The 24,626-nt window shown below is 56.2% G+C and overlaps 1 protein-coding gene and 1 long non-coding RNA gene across 4 annotated transcripts; one reads left to right on the top strand and one right to left on the bottom strand.

Annotated features, from left to right (window-relative positions):
* The first annotated feature begins 1,642 nt into the window (after positions 1–1,642).
* SLC43A1 (solute carrier family 43 member 1) lies at positions 1,643–23,504 on the top strand. 2 transcript variants are annotated; one of them, XM_077863319.1, is made up of 15 exons: positions 1,643–1,726; positions 2,855–3,021; positions 9,339–9,513; positions 9,622–9,677; positions 9,802–9,878; positions 12,164–12,256; positions 14,129–14,262; positions 15,173–15,351; positions 16,411–16,557; positions 16,646–16,681; positions 16,909–17,047; positions 19,403–19,544; positions 19,772–19,845; positions 21,463–21,586; positions 22,720–23,504. In XM_077863319.1, the coding sequence occupies exons 2-15, from the start codon at positions 2,868–2,870 to the stop codon at positions 22,864–22,866; spliced, it is 1,677 nt and encodes a 558-aa protein (XP_077719445.1). In that variant the 5' UTR covers positions 1,643–1,726; positions 2,855–2,867; the 3' UTR covers positions 22,867–23,504. The 2 variants fall into 2 exon arrangements, with proteins under 2 accessions (XP_077719445.1, XP_077719444.1); XM_077863318.1 differs by lacking the exon at positions 1,643–1,726 and adding an exon at positions 2,208–2,299.
* LOC144292660 (uncharacterized) lies at positions 18,035–24,271 on the bottom strand. Of its 2 annotated transcripts, XR_013360019.1 has the most exons (4): positions 22,118–24,271; positions 21,229–21,375; positions 18,373–18,754; positions 18,035–18,168 (listed from the first exon to the last, which is right to left on the bottom strand). It is a non-coding gene; the product is annotated as an uncharacterized LOC144292660 (long non-coding RNA). The 2 variants fall into 2 exon arrangements; XR_013360018.1 differs by having other exon boundaries at positions 21,229–24,271.
* Between the last annotated feature and the right edge of the window lie 355 nt (positions 24,272–24,626).

Raw genomic sequence — 24,626 nt, 5'->3', positions numbered from 1 at the left:
CCCACGAACCTCTAGAGCCCAGGGAGGGGCCCACAAAAGCCCCTGAAATTTGAAAGCAAGTATGTGTGTGTGTGTGTGTGCGCTCATGTTCACACATGCATTTCACAGGGAGTGGACTCATTGTATACTGTATTCTCAAAGGGATCCAAAAGTGTCTTGGGTTAGAACCCTTATTCTAAGGCCCCTTGTGTTAAGCTAAAGTGTTTGACCTTGATCTGGCAGTTCCGGGAGCCAGTAATGAATTTTAAGAGGTGAAACCATCAGAGCTTGACACCTGCTCCTGCCAGAGAGAACTCCTTGTGCCTTTCTCCCTGCTGAGCCTTTTGCTCTTGCTCTTCCTCCTGGCGTGGAGGAATGGAAAGGGCCACACTTAAAAGCCAGAAGATCTGACTTCCCATTCTGCTCTCCACCCACCATGTTCCAGCTGCCTGCCGCCAGCCTTCTCCCCCTGTGAAAAGTTGTGAGGTTGAGATGAGCCCATAATGTTTTGAGGATTTAATGATTTTTGTCTGGAAAGTGCCCAGCATTTGGTAGCTGCTCAGCAAATGTGAGTTCCTCTCTCTTGGCTTGATGGTTTAACTCGGGGATTCCCCTCTCTTCTGAGGTCTTCCCGGGCAGTTGCTCAAATTGCCACAGAGCTTTGTGGGTATCACGGCTCACTCTTAAGACGCCGTGTTAAGCTCACATCTGTAATGACTGGCCTTCGCCTCCTCTCATTAGCCCACACCTCCCCTCTGTTTTACAGACGAGGAAACTGAGGCTCAGGGCGGTTGACAGATTTGCCAGGAATCAGTAAGGGTCTGGAAGCATCCTGTCACCAGGTCTTCAGACATAATGATAATAGCCACAGCAGCAGCAACAAGGAACACTTACCGCGTTCCTGAGCACCGAGCTCAGCATTTGCCCTGCACCACAACCCCCAGGTCCATCCTTCACCTCCCAGCCTCCCTAATTAGGTACTGTTATCCGAATTCACGGAGGAGGAAACCGAGGCTCGGAGAGGTTAAGCAGCTTGCCCAAGGTAACCCAGGCCAGCCCCTTTCAAAGTCCAGATGCAGACCTCCAGCTGACCAACCCCAAGGAAACTCGTGTCATTCTGCTTCTCGGAAAACACTACTCCCAGCTGCACAGTTCAAAACCCCACCCAAGGCCGCCCTGCCTCGCGCCCAGTCGGCTCGCAGCTGAGTCGTCCCCTGTTTTGACCACGGATACAGGGGGCGCTGCACACGTCGTCTGGGGGGCCCGCGGCGGAGGGCGGGGGCGAGCGTGGGGGTGGAAATACTGGGTGCTGGGGCGTGTGCCCGGAGAGGCTATCTGGGGACCAGAGGGCGAGTCACGTGCGCCTGAAACTCGACCTAGGGGGAGGGGAAGAGAAGGGAGCCCCCGCCCCGACCTCGGGGCGCAGCCCGGGACGAGTGTAAATACGAGCCTTCGCTCCGCGATCCCCTCGGTGTGTGCCCCGCCTCGCGGATCCGGGGGCGCCGGCGGGTCCCCAGCTCCCCGCCGTGCTCCGAGGGGCCGGAGGAGGCCGGGGCAGCCGCGGGCGGCGCTGAGTCCGGGGCGGCCGGGCCCCGGCGCGCGAGGTCGGAGCGCGGGTGCGGCTCGGAGCTGGGCCGCGGGGCAGCGGACGCCGAGTGTGGACGCGCCGCCTGGGCGCTGCGCTCCCCGGGCCGTCGCGAGTGTGGCCGCGGGAGGCGCCTTTGCCCGCCCCCGCCCCCGACCGGAGGTGAGCAGCGGCCGCGGTTAGGGGTCCGCGGAGAGCCCCCCCCGCCCGGGTCGGCTCCCACCGACGCCCGCAGGCTCCGCAGAGAGACCCGCTCCCCGAGCCCGCGGCGCGCTGCGCGCCCCTCCAAGCGCGCTCCTCCCTCCTCCCTCCTGCGGCCCCCCGGGCGCCCCCTTCCCCGCCGCCCCCTCGGCCGCGCTCCCCCGGTGCGGAGCAGCAGCACCCGCGGGCACGCCGGGACCAGAGCCCATTTCACAGATGCGGACGCTGAGGCCCGTCCGCCCCCTTGCCCCGGCGGGTCCCTCCCCTCCCGGCGGCCCCGTGCCCCCCGCCCCCGCCCCCGCCCCCGCGCTGCCCGTGCCGCGTCTCCTCCCACGGAGGTGGCGGCGGCCGCGGCCGCGGCGGGGGGAGCTCGGGCTCCTTCCCTCCCTGTGGTAGACACGCCCGCCGCCGGCCGCCGGCCCATCCGCCCCACAGTCCTTACGAAGTCAGCGGCCGCGGGACTTCCTGCCGCCGCGCGAGCCCCCTTCCCCGGCCGGGAGCCCGGCTGGCTCGGCTGCGCCCGCGCGCTGCCCCGTGAGTGGGGGCGCCCCGCCCGCCCCGCCCGCCCGGGGCCCCCTTCCACGTGGCGGGCGGCGGCGGGGATGCCCGGGGCGCGGGGCCGCGGGGCGCCCGGGCGGAGAGGGGGAGGGGCCGGCCCGGCGCGGAGCAGGGGTCGGGGGGCGGGGGTGACCCGGGCAGCTGCAGACTTCCCCTTCCTCCTCCCGCCGGCCTCGGGGGGTCCTTCCTGGCGCGGCGGCCGGATGCCGGCGGCGGGGGCTTCAGACGCGCCCTGCCCCGCGCCGACCTCTGGGGACTCGGGGAAGGGCGGGTGGGGGCCCGGGGAGCCGGCTCCGCGCGTCCCGGCCCGGGTGGGGGAGCCCGGCGGGCGCCGGGAATCTGTTGCGCTCGCCCGGGACCTTCCTTGTTTCCGACAGTGGCCCCGGCGGGAGCCCGGCGCCGCGTGAACTCCTGGCACAGCCGGTGCGCCCGCGGCCAGGTTGGCGGCCCCCGCCGGGAGGCCCGGGCCCCGGGGCCTTCGCGGGCCGGCGGGGGGGGGGGGGGCTCGCTCAGCGCCGTGTTCCTGTGCAGGCTCGCGGCCGGCATGGCCCCCACGCTGCAGCAGGCGTACCGGAGGCGCTGGTGGATGGCCTGCACCGCGGTGCTGGAGAACCTCTTCTTCTCCGCGGTGCTCCTGGGCTGGGGCTCCCTGCTGATCATGCTCAAGGAGGAGGGCTTCTATTCCAGCCTGTGCCCAGGTATGCCCAGGAGGGGCAGGTCCCGCCGGGGAGGGCAGCAGAAGGGCCAGGTGGAAGTTGGAAGAGAACAGGTGGCCCAGGGGACAGACTGCAGGGCTGCTGGGCAGGAGCCCTGGGCAGGAGCTGGACAGCCGCCCTTCTTGAGCCCTTCAGACTTCACCTACAGATTGGGTGGCATTTTGCCCACTCTACCTCGTTTATCTTTTTTTAAGAATTTATTTATTTATTTATTTATTTATTTATTTATTTATTTATTTATTTATTTATTCATGAGAGACACACACAGAGAGAAGCAGGTTCCCTGCAGGGATTCCTGTGTGGGACTTGATCCCAGGATCCCAGGATCGAGTCCTGAGCCTTCTAAGGCTGGTGCTCATCCACTGAGCCACCCAGGCGTCCTTATTTATCTAATCCAGTCCACCAAGTGCTGGGATCCTGCTGGGCTTTCAGACCCCAAGACTCCTGGGCAAAGTCCTAAGTCTTTGTTGGCCTCAGCTCTAGCTAGAGCAAGATGGAGACCTCTAGAAGAACTGCAGCACCTAGCCAGGTGAGGGACTTCTTTTTTTTTTTTTTTTTTTAAACCAGGACTCCTGTAAGGCTACAAAGTGCACTTGAACATAACAGGTCTTTGTCCTTCCTCTTCTAGGGCTTTGAGCCCCCAGGTGTTCAAATCACCCACCTGCACAAGGTTAATAAACCTCCAGTCCTCCAGGCCAGGCATTGTGGAGGAACCCTTTTTTCCATTTCAATTGCTTTGGCTTCCTGTGAGTGGCCCCTATTGAGGAAGTAGGAATTCTAAGGTTCCTGATTGGAGGGGAGGAGTCCAGGTCCCCTCTGAGCTGTTTCCCCTGCAAACTGGAGAGGACTGGCCCTTTGTCACCTAGTGGTTTTGATGCTTGCCACTGCCCATCCTGTCATTCTTTCTGCCTTACTCCCCCTCTTTGTTGTTGTAGTTGTTTAAATCAACTTTCTCAAAGATTAATTTGCATCACGCATTCTGATGAGATGTGACCCCAGGAACCATCACCCACCACAATCAGCATTTAGGATATTTCCATCACCCCCAAACTCTGGCTTCCCTTTTGCTGCCCAATCATCCACCTGTGCTTTGTAAAAACACATGTGAGAGCTTTATTAAGATATAAGTCAAATACCTTACTATTCACCCATTTAAAGCATACGGTTTAAGAGGTGAAGCAACCATCACCATAATCCATTTTAGAACATTTTCTTTACCCCAAAAAGTAACACTGTACCCATTAGCAGTGCTTAGTTTGCTTAGTTTGACAACCATTTGTTACCATTTAGTAAACCTCCCACTCTGGGGCTTCAAGCTCCCAGGATATAGCCACCCCTCCCCCATAATCTTCTCATCAGCTCTTCTGTTGAAGAATTTGGCCTTCAGGATGACCTCTGGCTTTGGGGAGCCCTCTCTTGTCTCCACTTGTAGTAGTCTGTGCCACATCAGTGATAGGAGCTGTTCTGAATATTTCATATAAATGACATAATAGGTGGTCTTTTGTGACAGGCTTTTTTTTTTTTTTTTCATTTAGCATGATGTTTTGAAGGCTCATCCGCATTGTAGCAGGTGTCAGGACTTGGTTTCTTCCCACTGCTGAAAAATAGTCCACTGTATGGATCTGTCACATTTTATTTATCCACTCATGAGTTTATAGGCATTTGTTTCCACTTTGGGGCCATTATGCATATTCCTGTGAACACTTGGGTACAAATTTTTGTGTGGACATATGCTTTCCTTTCTCTTAGGTATTTACTGAGGAGCAGAATTATAGTTCATTTAGTAACTCTGTGTTTAACATTTTTTTTAAGGATTTTATTTATTTGAGAGAGAGAGCACAAGCAGGGAGAGAGGGAGAAACAGACTCCTCGCTAAGCACAGAGACCAGTGTGAGGCTCGATCCCGGGACCCTGAGATCATGACCTGAACCAGGCAGACACTTAACTGACTGAGCCACCCGGGTGCCTCTGTGTTTTAACATTTTGAGAAACCGCCAGACAGTTTCCCACAGTGGCTGCACCATTTTATGTTCCCCCCAGTGGTCTAGTTCCTCCACATCCTCACCCACACTGATGATTGCTTATCTTTTTTATTATAGCCATTCTAATGGATACAAGTATTATATTCTTATGGTTTTGATTTGCAATTCCATAATGGCTAATGATGGTGAGCATCTTTTCCTGTGTTTCTTGGCCCCCAGTATATCTCCTTTGGAGAAATGTCTGTTTGGATCCCTTGGCCATCTTTAAGTTGGGTTTTTTGCTCTTTTATCATGGAGTTGGAAGAGTTCTTTATATGCTAGATGCAAGTCCCTTATGAGATCTGTGATTTGCAAAATCTTGTTCTCCCTGTGGACGATCTTCTCACATTCTTCTTTGGAGCACAAAGGTCTTTTTAATATTGGTGAAGTCCAGTTTATCTTTTTCTTTGCCATGTGAGTTCTGGTGTCAATTTTAAGAAATCCTTGCCTAACCTAGGGTCGTAAAGACTTATGTCTGTGTTTTCTTCTAAGAGTTTTTATAGTTCTCTTACATTTATTTGTTTATTTATTAAAGATATAATTTATTCATTCATGAGAATGAACGATACTCTACCACAGAGCCACCCAGGAACCCCCTATAGTTTTTACATTTAGATATTGGGTCTGTGTGGGGGTAATTTCTGTATGTGGTATGAGGTGTCCACCTGGTGTGTTGAGCTGTCCAGAAGTGAGCATGTAACTGAGCCAGGTTTGTCTGGGGTCACTAGAGGTGACCAAAGCAAACCCTCCTTCTTTCTCAGAACTTATTTATCCACTCTTGGAAAGCAAGGCATAGCTGTCTCTCTTCCCCTGGCTCTCCTTCCCTCAGGCGACTCATCCTAACCATCAGTCTGAGCCATCAGGCTGACTGGGGGTGCTGTACCCTCTTGTGCCTCAGACATGCTGGCCTACCAAAAGCACTATTTTCTGCTTCTTGTTAACGTTTTTCTTCTTCTTCTTTTTTTTTTTTTTGTTAACGTTTTTCTTAAAAAGATTGTATTTATTGGGCACTGGGTGGCTCAGTGGTTGAGCATCTGCCTTTGGCTCGGGTCGTGATCCTGGGGTCCTGGGATCAAGTCCCACATTGGGCTCCCCACAGGGAGCCTGCTTCTCCCTCTGCCTGTGTCTCTGCCTCTCTCTGTGTGTCTCACATGAATAAATAAATAAAATTTTTAGAAAAGAAGAGAGAGGGAAAGAAAGATTTATTCATTTATTTGAGAGAGCCTGAGAGCACGAGTGGGGGGAGGGACAGAGGGAGAGGAAGAAGCAGGCTCCCCGCCTAGCAGGGAGCCCCATCCCAGGACCCGGGATCCTGACCTGAGCTGAGGGCAGACGCTCAACCGACCGAGCCACCCAGGCACCCCTATTTCCTGCTTCCTGAAGTCACGTTCACTGTGGTCCCAGCCTTCCTCTACAGGGTCACAAGAACGCAGAAGAAGACCAGGAATGTGTGTCCCCATGGTGTCTGGAAAGATCCAGACAGCGTGGCTTCCAACTCTGTGTGTCATTTGGCTTATTTCAGGTGTTTACTTAGCTTTCTGAATATCTCAGTAACCCCATGTGTAAAACAGGACCAATCATCCCTACCCCGCAGGACTGCTGTGAATATGAAATGAGAGCAAGCATGTGGACGACAGGTGGGGGTCATTGTTACATGCTGGACCCAGCTTTGCTGTCTTTGCTCTGTGACCTTAGGCAAGTCACCCATCCTCTCTGGATCTCCATTTCTAAGCCCATGAAACGGAGCGGATGCCCTGCATCCTTCTTGCCAGAGAGCAGTGATGTGAGGACCAAATGATGTCATTTGACAAAAGTGGAGTTCATCATCGGGGGGCTCACTAGCTCCTACCTCGGGGCTCCCTGGCCGCACCCTCTGTCTTCATGATGTTTTTTGTTCTCTCTCAAGGTGTCCCCTGGAGTGGGTGGTCAAACTACTTTTAGGGGTGTCGCGGTTGAAGAGGGGTCTATCACTCAGAATTCAGTCAGGAGCAGTTCAATTTAACACATACTGCTGTGTATCCAGCAAAAGTGCCAAAACGATAAAACAACGCCTAAAGTTCATCAGGTCTTCACTGTTTGTTAGTTAGGTCTTCAGTCCTCACAGCAGATCTGTGATCTAGGTATTATTATTAACACATTTTGTAGAAGGGAAAGCTGAAGCTCAGTGAGGCTCAGTAATAACTTGCCTGGGGTCACACAGTAATAAGGAGCAGAGTGAGATTTCAACCCCAGCTGTGACTCCAGAACCTGTCTCCTGGTCCTCATGGGCATGGTGTAGACATCTCCAACCTTCTTGAGTGTAGAGTTCTCCTGGGGCAGTCCCACTGTAGACAAGACAACTAGCTGGAGCTCAGGCCTATAAGTGTTTGGGTGAATGGGACTGTTGAATGCAGCATGGTGAAGCACTGAGGTGCGACGAGGGGCTCACCAGCTCACCAACCTTGTAGACTAAGGAAATGGGGTCATTGTGTCAGTGTTTGTATGTGGCAAGCCTCAGAGCTAGCCAGCCTCCAAGGGGGTGGCAACCCACCACTATCCCCATTTCACAGATGGGATAACAGAGTCTCAGAGTATCAGCACAGCCAGTGAAGCCAGGATTTGAATGTGCTCATCTGGCTCTAGAGGTGGAATATCTAACCCTGATCCTGCTTTCCAGTGCTTCACACACCGTCACTTGTAGGTCACCCTAATGATTTTGCCTTTTCTTTATCATAGGTATTGCTTACTTAATGCTTCCTTTTAAACCAACTCGTTTGAAAAAATTAGCCTAATTTTAAAGTGTAATATCCTTGGAATCTTGGGTTTGATTGTACTTACATCATACATATATATGTGTCTAATACACACCCATGCATGTATCTAGATGGTTAAGAAACATATACACACATGTATGTGAATATATTGGAAAAATGTATGCATGTTTCTAACATACATACATATACATGCATGTGTTTTTCCAACACATTCACATACATATGTATGTATATGTGTGTGTGTATTTAAGAATTTATTATTTGAGAGAGAGAGAGAGCGCAAGCCAGGGGGAAAGGCAGAGGGAGAGGGAGAAGCAAGCTCCCCGCTGAGCAGAGAGCCCTACACAGGACTGGATCCCAGGACCCCAGGATCATGACCTGAGCCAAAGGCGGATGTTCAACGGACTGAGCCTCGCAGGCAGCCCTATGTGTGTGTTTCTGATACACATTGAAATAACTAATGATTATGAAACATCAAAGCCCATTCCAAAACTTCTTCCTCATGTTCTTCCTTATGTTAACACACAGGTCACTTCATCCCTCTGCTGCCTGCATGCCCTTTGGATATTTGAAGTCAGGAGTCATTGTCCCAACCCAGGGCAGATGCTTCCCCTCCCAGCATTCAGGCATCGTTACATCCTCCTATTTTGTTCTCTTCATGGCACCTGTCCCTCTTTACCTCTCTTTTTTCTTTTCTTTCTTTTTTTTAAATGTAGGCTCTATGCCCAACATGGGGCTTGAACTCACAACCCTGGAGATCCAGAGCCGCATGCTCTACTGACTGAGCCAGCCAGGCGCCGCAGCACACCTGTCACTCTAAATCAGTGTCCATTTGTTTACTTGTTTAGTATCTGATATAAGCTCTGCGAGAGCTGAGAGCTTCTGTTTTTATTCACTGTGGGATCCCCAGCACCTAGAGAAGAGGCTGAGCACAGTGTGACCCTCCAGGAGGACCACCATCTACCCGTCCGTCAGCTGTTTCAGGAGAACCTGCTCTGGGCTGGGCCCTGGGCAAAGCTCACCATCCCCAGCTAAATCTCCCAAGGAACTGGGGGGTTAGGCCTCCTCTGCTCCCTCTCACGGGCTAGGGGCCTATGGCTCAGAGAGAGGAAGGGACTTGTTCACAGTTGCCCAGCTACTGGGATGGTGGTGAGAATTGGGACCCTGGTCTGGCTGCCTTCCAGGTGCACCCGGAGTGCGCCCTTGGCAGTGGTACCCAGGCGACAAACGGGGCAGGGGAACAGCCACCTCGTGAGTCAGTGAGCACTGAGTGAAGTGAACCACCCTCCTTCCCCCACCACCATTAACCTTTTCATTAACTTGTCACGACTCAAATTGGTGGTTTACCTTGAGGAAGAGTCCTCAGACTCCAGAGTAGAAAGGACTCTGGGCCACCCTCAAAGTCTCCAGGTTGACAGTAAGTCATAAGCATGGGATCTGAGCTCAGGAGCCTGGACTCCAGGCCCGGGTCTCCTGCGCCCAGTGCTCCTGCTGCCACGTGTTGAGCCATCCCTTACTTCCTCAGCAAACACCACCAACGCCACCCGGGATGAGCAGCGCAAGTGGCTGAGCTGCGACCGCCAGGAAGAGATGCTCAACCTGGGCTTCACCATCGGCTCCTTCGTGCTCAGCGCCACCACCCTGCCCCTGGGGATCCTCATGGACCGCTTCGGCCCCCGGCCCACGCGGCTGGTGGGCAGGTGAGGTGGTTGGGTTGGGGGGGGGGCGGAAGGCAGGGGCTGGCTCTGCACGGGGAGGAGAGGCTCAGTGTTCACGGGCAACTCCTCCCCTTCCCTGGGTCTCCACAGTGCCAGCTTCGCTGCGTCCTGCACCCTCATGGCCCTGGCCTCTCGGGACACCAGAGGTGAGCTGTTGGGCCCCTTGTGCGCCCACAGGAAAACAATGGGCAGATCATCTGCCCTCCCAGGTCCTCCCTTTGGCCTCCCACAGCTCCCCAAATGCCTTCACCCACCCTCTCCCCTTCCCAGTTCTCTCTCCGTTGATATTCCTGGCGCTGTCCCTGAATGGCTTTGGTGGCATCTGCCTAACGTTCTCTTCACTCACGGTGAGTGTGACAGGCCCCACTTGGCAGCAGGGCATCCAGGAGTAGGGTGGGGGTAGAAGTAGGTGAGGGAGGGGGAGAGTGGGTGAGGGAGGGGCCCCTGGCCGCAGGGCAAATGCACACGTGTGCCTGGAACTGTAGGCTGCAGCCAAGGGTAGGTGTGAGGCTGTGCGTGTGGGGACGCGGCAGTGTGTGAGTGTGGTTGTTGGGGTGTGCGTGTGTCCTGAGCACATCACGTCTGCTGGCCTGGGTTCTAGGCACTAAGGCCACAGCACAAACAGAGCTGCCAACTTTCTCAACTTCCCTGAACTTCCTTGTGGGGGCTATGTCCCTAGTCCTAAGTGCTGGAAAGAAAATACAACTGGGTGTCTGGCAAGTGACAGGGAAGAGGCAGCCTGTGTGTGTGTTCGCCACACTGTGTATTGTGTGATGCCCTACATGGGGAAGGGCGTGTGTAGAGGAATGCATTTGTGAGTGTTTTAGGTTAAACCATGCAAAATAGCCAGGGTTTGACCGTGGTGGGTCTACACGTACAGCCTTTCCACGTGGCTCGGCCTCTCACGTATGTGTGTTTGGCGCGCGTGTTGCTCTGAGCGTGTACCTTTACGTATGTGAGTGAGTGTCAGGGCTGAAGGCATGTGAGTGTGTGTGGCAGGAGCGGGCCTCCTGGCCGGGCCAGCCCCGGGCTGTTTATCCCTGCCGCGTCCTGACAGCCAAACTGGGTGTGTTTGGCTGAATTTCACCTCACCCGCAGCCGCCCTTAATTCCAGCCTGGGACATTTCACAACTCTCGGGGCAGCGGATCCCCTCCTCCCCGCCCCCTGCGCAGCCCCCTCTCCACGCCGCTGCTCGGCCCGGCCCCTGGAGCCCTTCCCGCCCCTGCCCTGCCCTGCCCTGCCCCGCCCCGCCCCGCGCTGCGCCCAGCCTGCGACCCTGCCCGCCGGCCTGGGGGGCCCTGCCCGCCCGCCGCCCCTCCCCCTGCGCGCCCTCCTGGGGGGCCCTGGCCGCCCGCCGCCCCTCCCCCCTGCCCGCCGCCCGTAATCTCCAGCCAATGGCAGGGCCCGGCGCCCGCCCCGCCCCCCGCCCCGCCCCCGCGGCCGCCGCCCCCCGGGACCGACCCGAGCGGGGACGTGCGGTGCTGCCCAGCCCCTCTGCCCCTAGAGCCCGGTCGGCCTCGCGCCCCGCCCCCGGGCGCCCTGCTGGGCGGGGACGGCGCCCGGGACGGGGCGGGGGCGCAGGGGGGGCGGGGGCGCCGGGGGTAGGGCTCGATCCCTGGCGTCCTGGCGTCCTTGGCCGCGCGCCTTACCGGCCGGCGGGGGCGGCAGGGAAGCCTCTGCCCCCCGGGTGGGGGTCAGCCTGGTCCCACCCCTCTTTCACGGCCACTAGGAAGCTGGTGGACGACTCCCTCCTCTGCGGTTACCATCCTCCTCCCCCGAGGCACTGAGGCCGCCCCCTTGGCCTGGGCCACCCCGCTGTGGAGGGGGTGGGAGTTTGGTAGGGCATCCGAGGCCCTTCCCAGCCATGGGGCCTGCTGGCCTGGGGGGGCCGGACGGGGTGGACGCAGCAGCAGCGTGACTTTGCTTTCTCCTCCCCGGAGGGCCTGGCGCAGGCCAGGGAGAGCAGAGCGTATGATCGGGCCTCTAGGGGTGCGGGTTCTGGGCCTGCTCTGCTCGGAGCCACCCAGCGGACACCTGGCCTGCTCCTCCCCCTCCTCTAGTTCCACCCTTCCCTCCCTGGCACCTCCCAGGACTTGTCCTGGCTCAGCAGATGGGGGCCACCGGGACCACCAGCAGGGTTAACTACAGAACCAGCCAGGGTCACAGCCTCGCGGCCTGGGAGGGAGCAAGGATCGCCAGAAGGGGGGAGAAAGCCATTCACAAGCTCTGTCAACTTGAGTTCATTGCTCTCCCTCTCTGGGCTTCAGTTTTCTCATCTGTCAAATGGGTTGCACTAATTTCGTTTATTTTTTTAAACCCCCATTGCATGGGTTATTAAGAGGTGTCACACAATAGAAAAGTTCCGGAAACAACTAACTTGGGAAACCCAGAGGCGGGGTGGCTAAGTAAAAATGACAATTTTTTTTTTTCTTTGAGGGCAATCCTGGAAAGCTTTGAGATGCCAGCGTGCACTGGGAAGTCTCTAGGATGGTGTTAGCTGGTTTCTGACTGTGATCTTTGAGGGCTGTAAAGCCTGGATGCATCCAGCCTTTACCCCACAGGACTGGGCAAGGGCGCCCTGGGCGAGTGTCGGGGTGCTCCTGGCTCACTGGGGCTGCTTCCCTCCCTTAGCTGCCTAACATGTTTGGAAACCTGCGGTCCACGTTCATGGCCCTCATGATTGGCTCCTACGCCTCTTCTGCCATCACGTTCCCGGGAATCAAGGTATTAGAACTGTTTGGGGTGGGGGGCGGTGAGGCCACCTGTGTTATCTTTTTGCCTCCACCCCTAAACTGCGTGGGGCTGGACGAGTAGTGGCCAGCATGTCTGAGGATCCTGCCCCTGCCGGGCAGAAGTCAATTCCCACCACCATGGGGCAGAGCACTGAAGCATCATGGGATGAGCCCGGGCACTGCTGTTGACCGGCAGATCTGACCTCCCTGCTTTGCCTCTTTTCCCTTACTACTGTCCTGGGCCAGGCCTCCATCCTCTCTCCTGGGCTAGCTCAAGCCATCCTCGCTGGTCTCCCTGCCTTTGCCCCTTCTTCCTCTCTAGTCTGTCATTCACATGACTTCCAGAATGATCTTAGTTGGAGGCCTGGCTCATGCACTTGCCCTGCTTCGCTGACAGAATCAAGTCCAACCTTGTCACAAATATGCATTCAATGCCCTTGGATCTCTCTGGCCTCAACCAACCTTTCCAGCCATGTCTCCTCCTGCCCTGGAAAGGCTGGTTGCCTTGGGTCCAGGGTCATGAAAATAGTCTAGAGTGGGCTAGAGCCTGAACAGGTCCACTTGGTGGAACTAGAACCAGAAGGCTTCAGTTCTGACTTGGGGCCTTATTTTTTCCTCTGCTATCAAAAGATTAAAGCACGCTGTCACCTGGGCCATAGGATACCCTTCAGGGTCCCCCTTGGGCAGTTGGGTTGGTTAGTTTAGAAGGCGCTTGCTTGGCATCCCCAGAAGAGTTTGAGAGTGCGTTGGTGGGGGTGGTCATCAGTTGTTCAGGTAGCACCAGGCATAGAAAGTGCCTGTCTTCCCTCCTCTTCAACCCGGACAGCGGGTGTGCAGAGCCAGGTCTTACTCCCACTCGCTTGGGGCCGTGGCTCTTTGAAGCTCTGTCCGGTCCCCAGGGAAGAAAGAGCCTCAAAGCCCCAGGCTCAGAAAGAGCAGAAATTTTCTCAGGCAGCACTGGAGCTTTGAGCAGGTGCTCGAGGGGAGGGCAGGTGTCTGTCATCCCAGGCAGGGAGGACAAGAGGAGGGACATCATCTTTATGTGCCTGCTCCCCCACTGGCACAGAATCCCAATCAATTCAGAATCTACTTGTCCGGGGATCGCTGGGTGGCTCAGCGGTTTGGCACCTGCCTTTGGCCCAGGGCGTGATCCTGGAGTCCTGGGATCGAGTCCCACGTCGGGCTCCCAGCATGGAGCCTGGTTCTCCCTCTGCCTCTCTCTCTCTCTCTCTCTGTGTGTGTGTCTTTAATGAATAAATAAATTAAACCTTAAAAAAAAAAAAAAAAGAATCTACTTGTCCTAGGGCCAGGAGGCCTTGGGCACAGCCCTTGCACATGTGCGCACACGCACGCTGTTGTTGTATCTGGGGAACACCTGTGAAAGGTGAGATAAGGCTTCTCAGATTGGGTTTGTCTTTCCCTTGGGGAATGTTCCAGGAAGGGGCAAGATAAACACAGGCCTGGTAAACCTAGAACATTAATTTTTCTCTTTTGTACATAAAATGAAATGGCATTTTTGTTTGAAAGCCAACATGCACATGGACTCCTAGGCCGATTTATGTGCCCTTTTTTTCACATAGTAATTGATATTTCAAAGACCTTTTGTGCTCGTGGCCAGCAACTTCAGCTCCCTGTGGGAATTCTTTCATGCCTCATTAGGGGGCTGCGGTGAAAAAGGAAGAGCATGGTGGGTCTTCTGGGTCTGACTCTTAACTCCTGTCCTCAGCTTCCTCTTCTGCAAATTAGGCGCCAGGAATGGGGTAGAAGAAGCCTTGTGTAGGGCCACTGGGGCCTGGGGTCTGCCTTGGGCTGAAGAGGTGGTGCTAGGCGACCACCCCCATGGGCCTGCCCCCTCCTTCCACAGCTGATCTACGATGCCGGCGTGTCCTTTGTGGTCATCATGTTCACCTGGTCGGGCCTGGCCTGTCTCATCTTTCTCAACTGTGCCCTCAACTGGCCCAGCGAAGCCTTTCCTGCTCCTGAGGAAGTCAACTACACGTGAGTGGCTGTGGAGGGCTGTGTTGGGAGGGCGACCCTCCTCCCTGTGGAGGGAGAGGCGGGGTGGTGGGGGAGGGATGGTGTGGTAGGCGGGTGGCAGTGCAATGCACAGAATCAGCTTTGGCGTCAGAGAGACCTGCATTTGCAGATGGCCTCTGATTTCTCATCTGTGCAATGGGCTTGATCCTCCCCACCCACAAGTGTTTGAATAGACGTGGCACATAACAGGCGTGCAGAACACGGTGACTACTGCTCTTAGTATCCTTTCTGAGTGGGGCGGGTGGGATCAGAGTAGGAGGGACCCCAGCAACGGTGCCACATGCCATCTGGTCCCAGGAGGGGGATACAGAGACTCAAATACCCCACGCTTTGCGGGGCCACCTGTATGCCAACTTTTCCCCACCCCCTATCTGGTCAGTGAGGGAGAGGGGGTGCTCCACAACGAGGCACATAGGGTGCCCGTCAAAAAGCTCATGTTTATCGAGTGTCCACGACAGGCCAGGCGCTGTGAGTAGTTCTCATACCATTCTCAACAGTCCTGTGGTGTGGCTTCTGTTATTAACTCCATTAATAATAAAGGCTCAGGGAACAAGGTGACTTTCCTAAGGTCATACCACTGAAGGGGGAGTGAATTAAAGCTTGGAACCAGTGCTGACTCCAGAATCTGAGTTCTTAATGCTGCCTCCATGGCAACAGCCCAGGTGGAAATGGACTCAGCCACCCCTCAGTTACTGGGTGCTAAGCTGGCCCCGAGCCCGGTAGGGAGCTCGTCAGTGGCCATGTCCGTCAGTGCTAGGTCAGCGGGTGCTCAGCACCCCTGGGACTGACCGGAACAGACCCTGAGAGGTGGGCCATTGAGGGTGGGACCTGCATAGCTGCTTCCCACATGCCCTGGCCCGGCTGCCGGCAGGAAGAAGATTAAGCTCAGCGGGCTGGCCCTAGATCACAAGGTGACAGGGGACCGCTTCTACACCCACGTGACCATCGTGGGCCAGCGGCTGAGCCAGAAGGCCCCCAGCCTGGAGGAGGGCGCTGACGTCTTCATCTCATCCCAGGATGTGCGCGGTGCCTCGGGAAGCCCTCCTGAGAGTGAGTGTCTGGTCAAGGTGCTGGCCTTGGGGCACAGGGAGGGTGGGTCCTCACCTTTACGTTCATTTTCTCCCCTTCTCTCAAGGCTCGGTGATGTAGGTGGGGCAGGCCTGCTCGCAATTGACAGAGTGGGGGGAAACCAGAGCTCAGAGAGTCCTGGAAGTTCAGGCTTAGGGGTACTCTGCTGGATTTCGGGGCGAGGGAGGGGGGGAGGAGCGTCCAGCATGGGGCAGGCTCTCCAGCTGGTTTCCTTAAGGCTCCCTGCAACCCCCAGCCCCTGGCTTCAGGTACTGCCAGGTGAGGGGCGGCTCGGAGGCCCGGCTGGCTGGCTCCCCCTGCTGGCTGGCAGAGGCGCTGCGGCCGCCTGCCTGGACCCCTTCCCAAGGTGTCCACTCCCAGGTTAGGGCAGGTGCACCTGCCTTGGAGTCCAGAGATGGGGGTTTGAGTCTGGCTCCCCAGTTACCGGCCACGTGACTTGGGCAGATCCCATAACCTTGCTGTGGCTTTCCTTATCTCTTAAACTAGCAGCAATAACCGCCACTGAACGGGGAAGTGGGGATTAAATGGTCCACAGACGTGGAAGCTCTGTTACAGGCACAAGGGTGTGCAGGGGTGAGGGTGTTACCCCTGCTGCTGGCCTCTCCTGGCACAGTGGGCCTGGCGACCTGCCGCTTCCAGCCCCGGGAGCTTGAGCAAGTCATTGAGCTCTGGGCCTGCTCAACTGTAGAATGTGCCAAAGGCGGGGTTTTGTACACTTTGAGTAAGTGGAATGGTACGTGTCGAGTGTGTGGCACATAGTAAGTGCTTAACAAATAGTAGCTAGAGTTATTATGACCACACCAGAGTGTGCATCCAGAGGTCACCCGGAAATGTTGCAGTCATTATAAAACTGGGCAAGAATCTGGAGGCCAGTGGGTCTGAAACATTCACTTTTGAAGAAACCAGTCCTTCTCAAGGAACCTAGTGAGTGTTGGAGCCCCCTCTGGAACTGCATCTGCAGGACACTCTGCGGGAAATGAAAGATGGGGAGCTCAGGGGTGCCCTCTGGTGTCTCCCCAGAGTCAATCCCCTTCCGCCAGAGCCTCTGCTCCCCCATTTTCCTGTGGAGCCTCCTCACCATGGGCATGACCCAGCTGCGGGTCATCTTCTACATGGCCGCCATGAACAAGATGCTGGAGTACCTCGTGACTGGGGGCCAGGAGCATGGTGAGGTGCTGCGGAGCCCGCTGGGGGCGCGGGTGGGTCACCCAGCTGAGCCCCTCTCACTCTGGCTTCTCTCCTCATCCCCCATCAGAGACAGACATCCTGAGAAAGCAGGCGGCGGAGACAGGTAGGGGGATGAAACTTGGGGTCCCGGCCTACACGCACCCCACTGCTGCCCACACTATAGGGAGCCTGGGTCTGCCCTTGGAACTCTGGGTGTTCAAAGAACCTGGGGTCAGGGGTAGGCCCTGCTGGCACCCCTTCTCCTACACCGGAAGTGTGTAACCACACCCATGGGTGGCTGGCATCCCTTGTGCCAGCTCCTGACTCCACTCCTCTTTCCATCCTGCCCAGTTGGGTTCTATTCCTCCATCTTTGGGGCCATGCAGCTGCTGTGCCTCCTCACCTGCCCGCTCATTGGCTACATCATGGACTGGCGGATCAAGGACTGTGTGGACGCCCCCAGTGAGGGCACTGCCCTCGGAGACGCCAGGTGACCTGCACAGGGATGGCCACAGCTTTTCATGTTCTCTGCACCTTCACACCCAGCATCTCATTCATTCTCCCCAAAGCCCTGGGAGAGCAGGAGCCTCTCCCCATTTTACAGATGCGGAAACAGTGTGGTGGGGCGGGGCACGGCTTGCTTGATAAGAGGTATAGCTCACCTCAAGCGCTGACTGTGCATGAGGCACCTTGTATTGTCCTGTCGTGTCCTGCAGCAGCTCTCTGAGGTTGGTGTGTTGTCCTCGTTTCACAGACGAGAACGGTGAGACACAGAAAGGTTAAGTAATTTACCCAAGATGACAGCTTTTCTTTTCTTTTTTTTTTTTTTTTAACAGATTTTATTTATTGAGGTGTCTGGGTGGCCCAGTTGCTTAAGTTTTGATTAACTGTTGATTGAGGCTCAGGGTCCTGCGATCAAGGCCCACAGCTCCTTGATCAGTGGAGAGTCTGCTTGTCCCTCTCCCTCTGCCTCTCACATGTGTATGCATGTGTATGCTCTCAAATAAATAAAATCCTTAAAAAAAAAAAAGATTTTATTTATTTGAGACAGAGAGAGAGAGAGAGAGAGAGAGAGAGCCCAAGTGGAGGGAGGGACAGAGGGAGAGAATCTCAAGCAGACTCCCTGGTGAATGTGGAACATGACACGGGGCCCAGTCCCATGACCCCGAGATCATGACCTGAGCTGAAACCATAGCCACTTAACCACCCGAACCACCCAGGCGCCCCTATTACGCAACTTTTAGTAGCATGTTCCAGAACCCGTGTAATAAAAGGAGAAAGTTGGTGTATCAGACATCAGTGGCTGTATCACAGATTACCCCCAAACCCGGCATCTTTGAACAGCTAACATTTGTTGTCTTGTATCATTTCTGAGTCAGGAATCTGGGCATGACTTAGCTGAGTGGTTCTGGCTCAGTGTCTGTCTGAGTCTGTTTTGGGCTGGTTTCACAAAATACCACACACTGGGTAGCTTAAAGACAATAGAGATTTATTTCTCACAGTTCTAGAATCTGGAAGTCTCAGATCAGGGAGCCGGTGGTTGAGTGAGAGGGCCCTCTTCTGGGCAGCAGACTTCTCGCTGTGTCCTCACGTGGCCTAAGGAGTAGGGAGCTGGGGGAGGGGCCTCCTTTATAAGGGCACTGATCCCATGATGAGGGCTCTGCCCTTGTGACTCGATCACCCCCACATAGCCCCACCTCCTAATAGGATCATGTTGGGCATTAGGATTTCAGCATATGAATTTTTGGGGGGGACACAGCCATTTGGACCATAGCAGGGTGTCATGAGGCTGCAGTTGGCCACGGGTGCAGGTACCTGGGGTGGTGACAGGAGTGGGGGAACCCGTTCCTGAGATCACCTGGCTGTTGGCAGAAGATGCGCCTCCTCCCCACCTGGGTCTCTCCTTTGGGCTGCTCACCACAGGGCAGGTGGCTTCCCCCAGAGCGAGGGGTCTTGGGGAGGGAGACCAAGATAGAAGCTTCTGTGTCTTTCTCCGTGAAATCTCACAAGTGACACATCATCGCTTCTGGAGGATTCTGTGGGTCACACAGAGCAACCTGTGCGGTGTGAGAGGGGACTACACAGTGGGGCTCATTGAGACCTATCTTGTTGGCTGGAGAGCACCGTTGGGTCTTGGACCTGGGGTTTCTGACTGCTTGTGTTCTTTCTGTGTGAATCCGAATGGTTCCTGTTTGTCCTGAGAGGATGGGAGAGAAGGCATCAGAGGACCCATCCAGGGGCTTCCTTCCCCACCACTGGTGCCCCAGCCCTGGCCCCCAGCCTCCTGATGGCAGGGTCCTCCGTCTAGGGTAGATGGGCAGCCTGCCCTCATGCCAGCCTCTCGCCTGGGGCAGCCCTCGGAGCCCTTACCTGTGCCAGAGAGGGGCTTGCTGGACAGGCAGGGGCCAAGCTGCTGTCCCCAGAGTAGCACCTACTTTTGTCCAGGCTGATGGGTAGAGACGCTTTTGTAGGGGCTTCCGGTGGAGATGATGTGAGAGCTCTTGATTCTCCACCTTCCTTCCCATCCTCGATTCGCAAACTACCATGTGCGTGGGACCTATCTGGGCTGTGTCAACATGCAGGTTCCTGGGCTCCGCGCCTGAGATTCTTGGGGGGTGGGGTGGGGGCAGAGCCTGGAATCTGCATTTTAAAGAAGGGCCCTACGTGATACTGGGGTAATGGGTAGGGGAGCCCCACTTGAAGAAACATGGGGCTGGAGGCGTGGCCTGCTCCCTTTGTTGCCCCCGTGGCAAAGGCCCAGCAGAAGAACGGGGGAGTCCAGCCTGAGAATAGGGGAGTGCTGGGGAGGTAGAGGCAGCAGCCAGTCACGTCCTGTCCTCCTCAGGGAGGGGGCGGCCACCAAGTCTGCCAGACCACGCTATCGCAAGATCCAGAAGCTCACCAATGCCATCAACGCCTTCACCCTGACCAACTTTCTGCTGGTGGGGTTTGGCATCACCTGCCTCATCAACAGCTTACATCTCCAGGTACCCACTTCCAGCCTTTCCCCGCCCCTGCCGCCCCTGCCTCCCAGGACCCCTCCAAAGGGGCCTTTCACACAGCGCCTGCCTTCCCGGAAGCATGGATCCCATCCCCTGGGTCTGTCTCCCAGGATTGGGTTGTCAGGCGCTGGGTGTCCCTCTTCATCTTACCCATCCTTCCTCCTGCCTCCCCGCCTGCCCTTCACCTCTTCCCTCTCTCTTTTTGGTTTCAGTTTGTGACCTTTGTCCTGCACACCATGGTTCGAGGTTTCTACCACTCAGCCTGTGGCAGCCTCTATGCTGCGGTGTGAGTCAGCCTGCACCCCCCCCCCACCGCCCAACCAGAGAATCCAGAGTTGAAAGGACTCCCAGGCGCCCCCTCAAGCCCCTCTGCCCTGCCCCCCCAGAGTTTGGCTGACATCTCAGAGTTGGTGGGGAGCTAGGAGGCCCCCTGGGGGGGCAGCCCTCTCCGAGCTCCTGTGTTGGGGGCCCCCACCCCCCTGCCTCTATCAAAGGCAGCCTGCCCCACCACAGGCTGGCTCCAGCACGGGGAGGTCCTGCCTTAGAGGAAGCCGAAATTCTTGATTTGATGATGCTTTGGTCCTGTGTCTGCTCTCCTCTCTCCCTCGAGTCAGCCCTGTAGAAATTTCTAGACTGCAGTCTTTTCTGCCTTATAAATCTCCTGCTCCATCTGGGCAGCCCCCAGTTCCCTCTCCCCTCTCCCCTCTGGTTTCCACCGCCAGTGCTGCCGAGTGACTTGGGGGTGTGTGGCCACAAGTGCTTCCACAGTGGCAGGCGCGGTGCAGGGCTCCTGACCCCTGTCAGCAGAGGGCGGCCCCGCCACCTCCTCCTTCTTGAGCCAGAGCCATGGAGTCGCTCTCTCCTTCCCTTCCTCATGCTCCGTGTCCGGGGCCCCCAGCAGTCCTACCAGTTCCCCGTCCACAGACTTCAAATGCAACTCACTCCTTGGCTGCACCGCCTCCCCGCTGCCCCAGCCCCCCTGCCCCGGCGGGCGGCGAGTGCAGCAGCTCCCGGAGGTGGGCTCCCCATGCCCGCCCTCGCCTTCTTCCGTTTATTTTTAACACGGGGGCTGGAGACACCTGTTGGGACATAAGTCTTTTCCTGTCACTCTGTGGCTTCCTGCCTTGTCTCGCCCTGAGAAAAAGCCAGAGGCTTTGTTATGGCTTGACAGGCCCTCCAAGGTCTACCCCCCGGGACCCCTCTGCTCTCTTCCTTCCCTTTCCCCGCCCCCCCCCCCCCCCCACTGGCTCTGCTGCAGCCCCTGTGGCTGCCTCATGCCTCAGAAACCGCCAGTGTATTCCCTACACAGGGCATTTGCACTTGCTCTTCCCTGTTCCCAGAACATTCTCACCTTCTCCAGTCTTTACTCAGGCCTCCGCTGGCCATCGGGTGGCAACCCCCTTGACTCCCCTACCTGCATTCTCTGCCCTACTTCTCTCCTTAGCTCTCATCACAGCCCACGCTCTAGGTGCTTGTCCTGCTCAGGGTGCAGAGGCCACCTCTGCGAGGGCAAAGGACAGGGAGCTTTGGCTCACCGTTGAACGTCCCTGCACCTTAGAACAGTAGCTGGCATGTAAATGCTCGTCAGGAGAATAAATGAAGAGCCCAGTGAGGTCAGTGCTGCCTTAGTTATTAGCGGAGGAAGTGGGTCTTGGAGACGTTGGATTACCTGCTGTTATCACGCAGACAGTAGGTGTCAGGAGGCAATTCAGTGGCCCTGAAGTCACCGCACACATCGTTGAGGCCAGAGTCCAGACAGCGAATGCACAGAGGCTCCTCTGTTCCCCTCCGCCTGCCTCACAGCGAGCGGTGGCACCTGCCACCGGGGGTGTGGATCAGGGTGGGGGGTGCTGGGCTGGAGGGGACCACACGCCCTCCTCATCGGCCCCCCTCTCATCGGCAGTTTCCCGTCCAACCACTTCGGGACGCTGACGGGCCTGCAGTCCCTCATCAGTGCTGTGTTTGCCCTGCTCCAGCAGCCACTTTTCATGGCCATGGTGGGACCCCTGAAAGGAGAGCCCTTCTGGGTGAGAACCGGGGGTCGCACAGGGTGCAGGGGGGAACACGGGAGCCTCTTTCCAGGGTGCTTCTGAGGAGTCGGGGGCTGAGAAGGGGGGCTTGTATGTCACAGAATCCCTCACTCGCATCTCAGACTGAAGGTCTCTAATCTGGGGGTTCCCAAGCTGGCTGCCCATCATCACCCCGCCCAGAGTGTGAGGTCCCCCAGCCTGCCGACTCTGCATCTCCCGCCCCAGGCCCAGGAGTCTCCGTGATAAGCTCCAGCTGCCCTGTGAATTGCCCACTTTTGAGGCAGAGTCGGATTCACCGGCCACGGTGCTCTCTTAGCACCTCCAGACCTTCCGCTCAAACACCCTCGGGGATGGGGCAGCAGCCTCGGGCATGCTTAGAAGCCCTTCCCTTACACAGAACACACATCTGCCTCCCTGAAGCTGATCCTCTGTCTGTCTGCAGGGGGCTACCTGTCCCTTGTGACCCTTGTGACCCTTCTCCCACCAGACTGATGGAAAAACGACAGTCACGGTTTACGGGGTGCTCACCTGGTGCTGAGCTCCCCGTGTACTGTGCTTGCTCCATCTTTGCCATGACAGCCCCAATGAGGCACTAGAGTCGAGGTGATTTGCCCAAATTCACAGAGCCCGTAATGCAGAGCGGGGTGTGAACCGAGGCCACATCCTTGGGAGGGCCCCTGTCCTGGAGCTGCCAGGCCTTCTGTCCTCCGGCCGCGTGCCTCGGCTCCTTTAGCCTCCCGTGAACCTCTTATCACCAACCTCAGTGGGATCCTGTCGTCAAGCCTCAGAGGTCGAGGTTCCAGGTCCAGAAGGTCCTATTTGGGAAGGTGCCCTGTATCGGGCACCAGCCCAGACTCCCTCAATATCTCCCCAGAGGGCGCCAGCTTGTATGGGCACTGGTGCTAGCCGGGGTTCAAACCTGCCTCTGATACTTGACGAGCTTGTTGAACATTAGATGACATATTGGTGAAACCGTGATTGAGCACAGGAAATGCTAGAAGCTATAGCTATCATTCTGGCCCAGGACCTGAGTGAGAATGGCTGCCTCCTCCTCTCTGTTGGAAGCTGAGGAGGGCCCCTGAGGGTGATGAGAGGATACCCACTTGACTCTGTCTCTCCTTACCCCGAAGGTGAATCTGGGCCTCCTGCTCTTCTCGCTGCTGGGATTCCTGCTACCTTCCTACCTCTTCTACTACCGTGCCCGGCTCCAGAGGGAATATGTTGCCTACTGGGAGGGCCCGAAGAAGGTGCTTGGCAGCTCTGAGGTGACTGCGTAGACCTCTTGAGGCCAAGGGACCTGGAGGACCGGCAGCCAAGGCTTGAGCAACCAAAGGGAATGCCTCATATGGCTTTTCTACCTGTAACATACACACAGAGCTGGGCCGTGGATTTATAAATACCAAAAGAAGTTCTATTTTTGTAGGGACTTGCTAAAAGGAAAAAAAAAAAACCTAAAAAAAATTTTCCCCAAAGCAATGCTCCATTGACTGGAGACCGCCCCTGTGCTAGAAGGATTGGGCCTTCTTCCTCCTCAGACTGGCAGAGACCAGGAGGTGAGGCTGCCCTTTCTCTGGGCCTTCCTCCTAGGGGCCTACCTCCTGGTGCCTCCTGGGGGCTTGTGGGATCATCAAACAGGCAAACAGGCTACCCCTAGGGTTCCAGCTATGCAATGCCCAGAGCGTGCCTATGTACATGAACACGTGTGCATGTACATGTGTGTGTGCGTGTGTGTGTGTGTGTGTGTGTGCATGAAACAACCTTCCCCTCCGTGGAAAGGGACCTGAGGTGCTGGCGGTGTCTTGGATGGGGTCTTGGGGGGTAAGCCCCTTCCAGGAGCTGGAGGGCAGGTTCCCTCCCTGGTACTGCTTTTTGCAGGTCTTAGAGGAGAAATAAAAAGGGAAGTGAGAGACTTGGATGGTGTGTGCTTGCATCTTTGTTGGGGGTGGGGGGTGCTTTCCCACACCCCCATCTCTTTTCCTCACCCGGGTTGGGCTGGGCATTAAGTAGGACACCTGAAGTGCCAGCCTGTCCACCTCTGGCTGTCTGGCTCATCGCCCTGTTCTTAACCATGCCCTGCCCTTAGCGTCGGGAGGGAGTCCACATCCTGCCCGCTACTCCTACTCTCCCCACTTTCTATGGTTTGAGGTACACTCAGGAAGTTGCCTTTCTCAGCACAGGGGATCAGGGCAGGATGCTTTAGAAATAATGCTGAGGGGGATCCCTGGGTGGCACAGCGGTTTGGCGCCTGCCTTTGGCCCAGGCGTGATCCTGGAGACCCGGGATCGAGTCCCACATCGGGCTCCTGGTGCATGGAGCCTGCTTCTCCCTCTGCCTGTGTCTCTGCCTCTCTCTCTCTCTCACTGTGTGCCTATCATAAATAAATTAAAAAAAAAAAAAAGAATGCTGAGGGATGATGGAGGCTTGTTGAAATTTACACTTTTTTAGAGTCTCCTGTTTTATCTTAAAACTTCATGTAAACTTTGAGCATTACTTTATAGTATATTTCTACTTATTTTTTTTATTTTTTATTTTTTACATACTTATTTTTAACATCAAAGTAGGTAAAGACACCGTCTTTGAGAATAAGGGACCCTCCAAGAAGATATACCTTATTTGTCCCAGGCCTACACTTCGTGTCCCTGGGACATAAGCCTTAGAGGCTAGAGTAAGTCACAGAATGGAGGGATGGGGCTGGGACAGGCACTGACATTTGTTGAGGATCCTCCTGTGCTTCACAAGGATCTCATTTCATCCTAACCATAGCGCAAGAGGTTGGTATCATCACTGCATTTTGTAGGTTGAGGAAAGCCCAGACAGGTTAAGGCAAAGACCAAGGGCACACAGTTGGTAGGTGGTGGAGGTAAGCTTGGAACCTGAGGCCCGACCAGAGGCCTGCCAGGGCAGTCGGGCAGAAAGGAGTTCCCAAGCTTTTCAGGCCAGCTCAGCTGTCCTCTCAGGGCTGAGAGTGACTTCAAAGGCCCTATCCACAGGCCCTTCCCTGAAAAAACAAAAACACCTGGAGAACCCTCAAATGTTA

The sequence above is a fragment of the Canis aureus genome, chromosome 21 (genome assembly GCF_053574225.1).
Source record: "Canis aureus isolate CA01 chromosome 21, VMU_Caureus_v.1.0, whole genome shotgun sequence".
NCBI classification, from domain to species: domain Eukaryota; kingdom Metazoa; phylum Chordata; class Mammalia; order Carnivora; family Canidae; genus Canis; species Canis aureus.
Note: the sequence above shows the minus strand (reverse complement) of the source record. Positions and strands in the feature narration are given on the sequence as shown.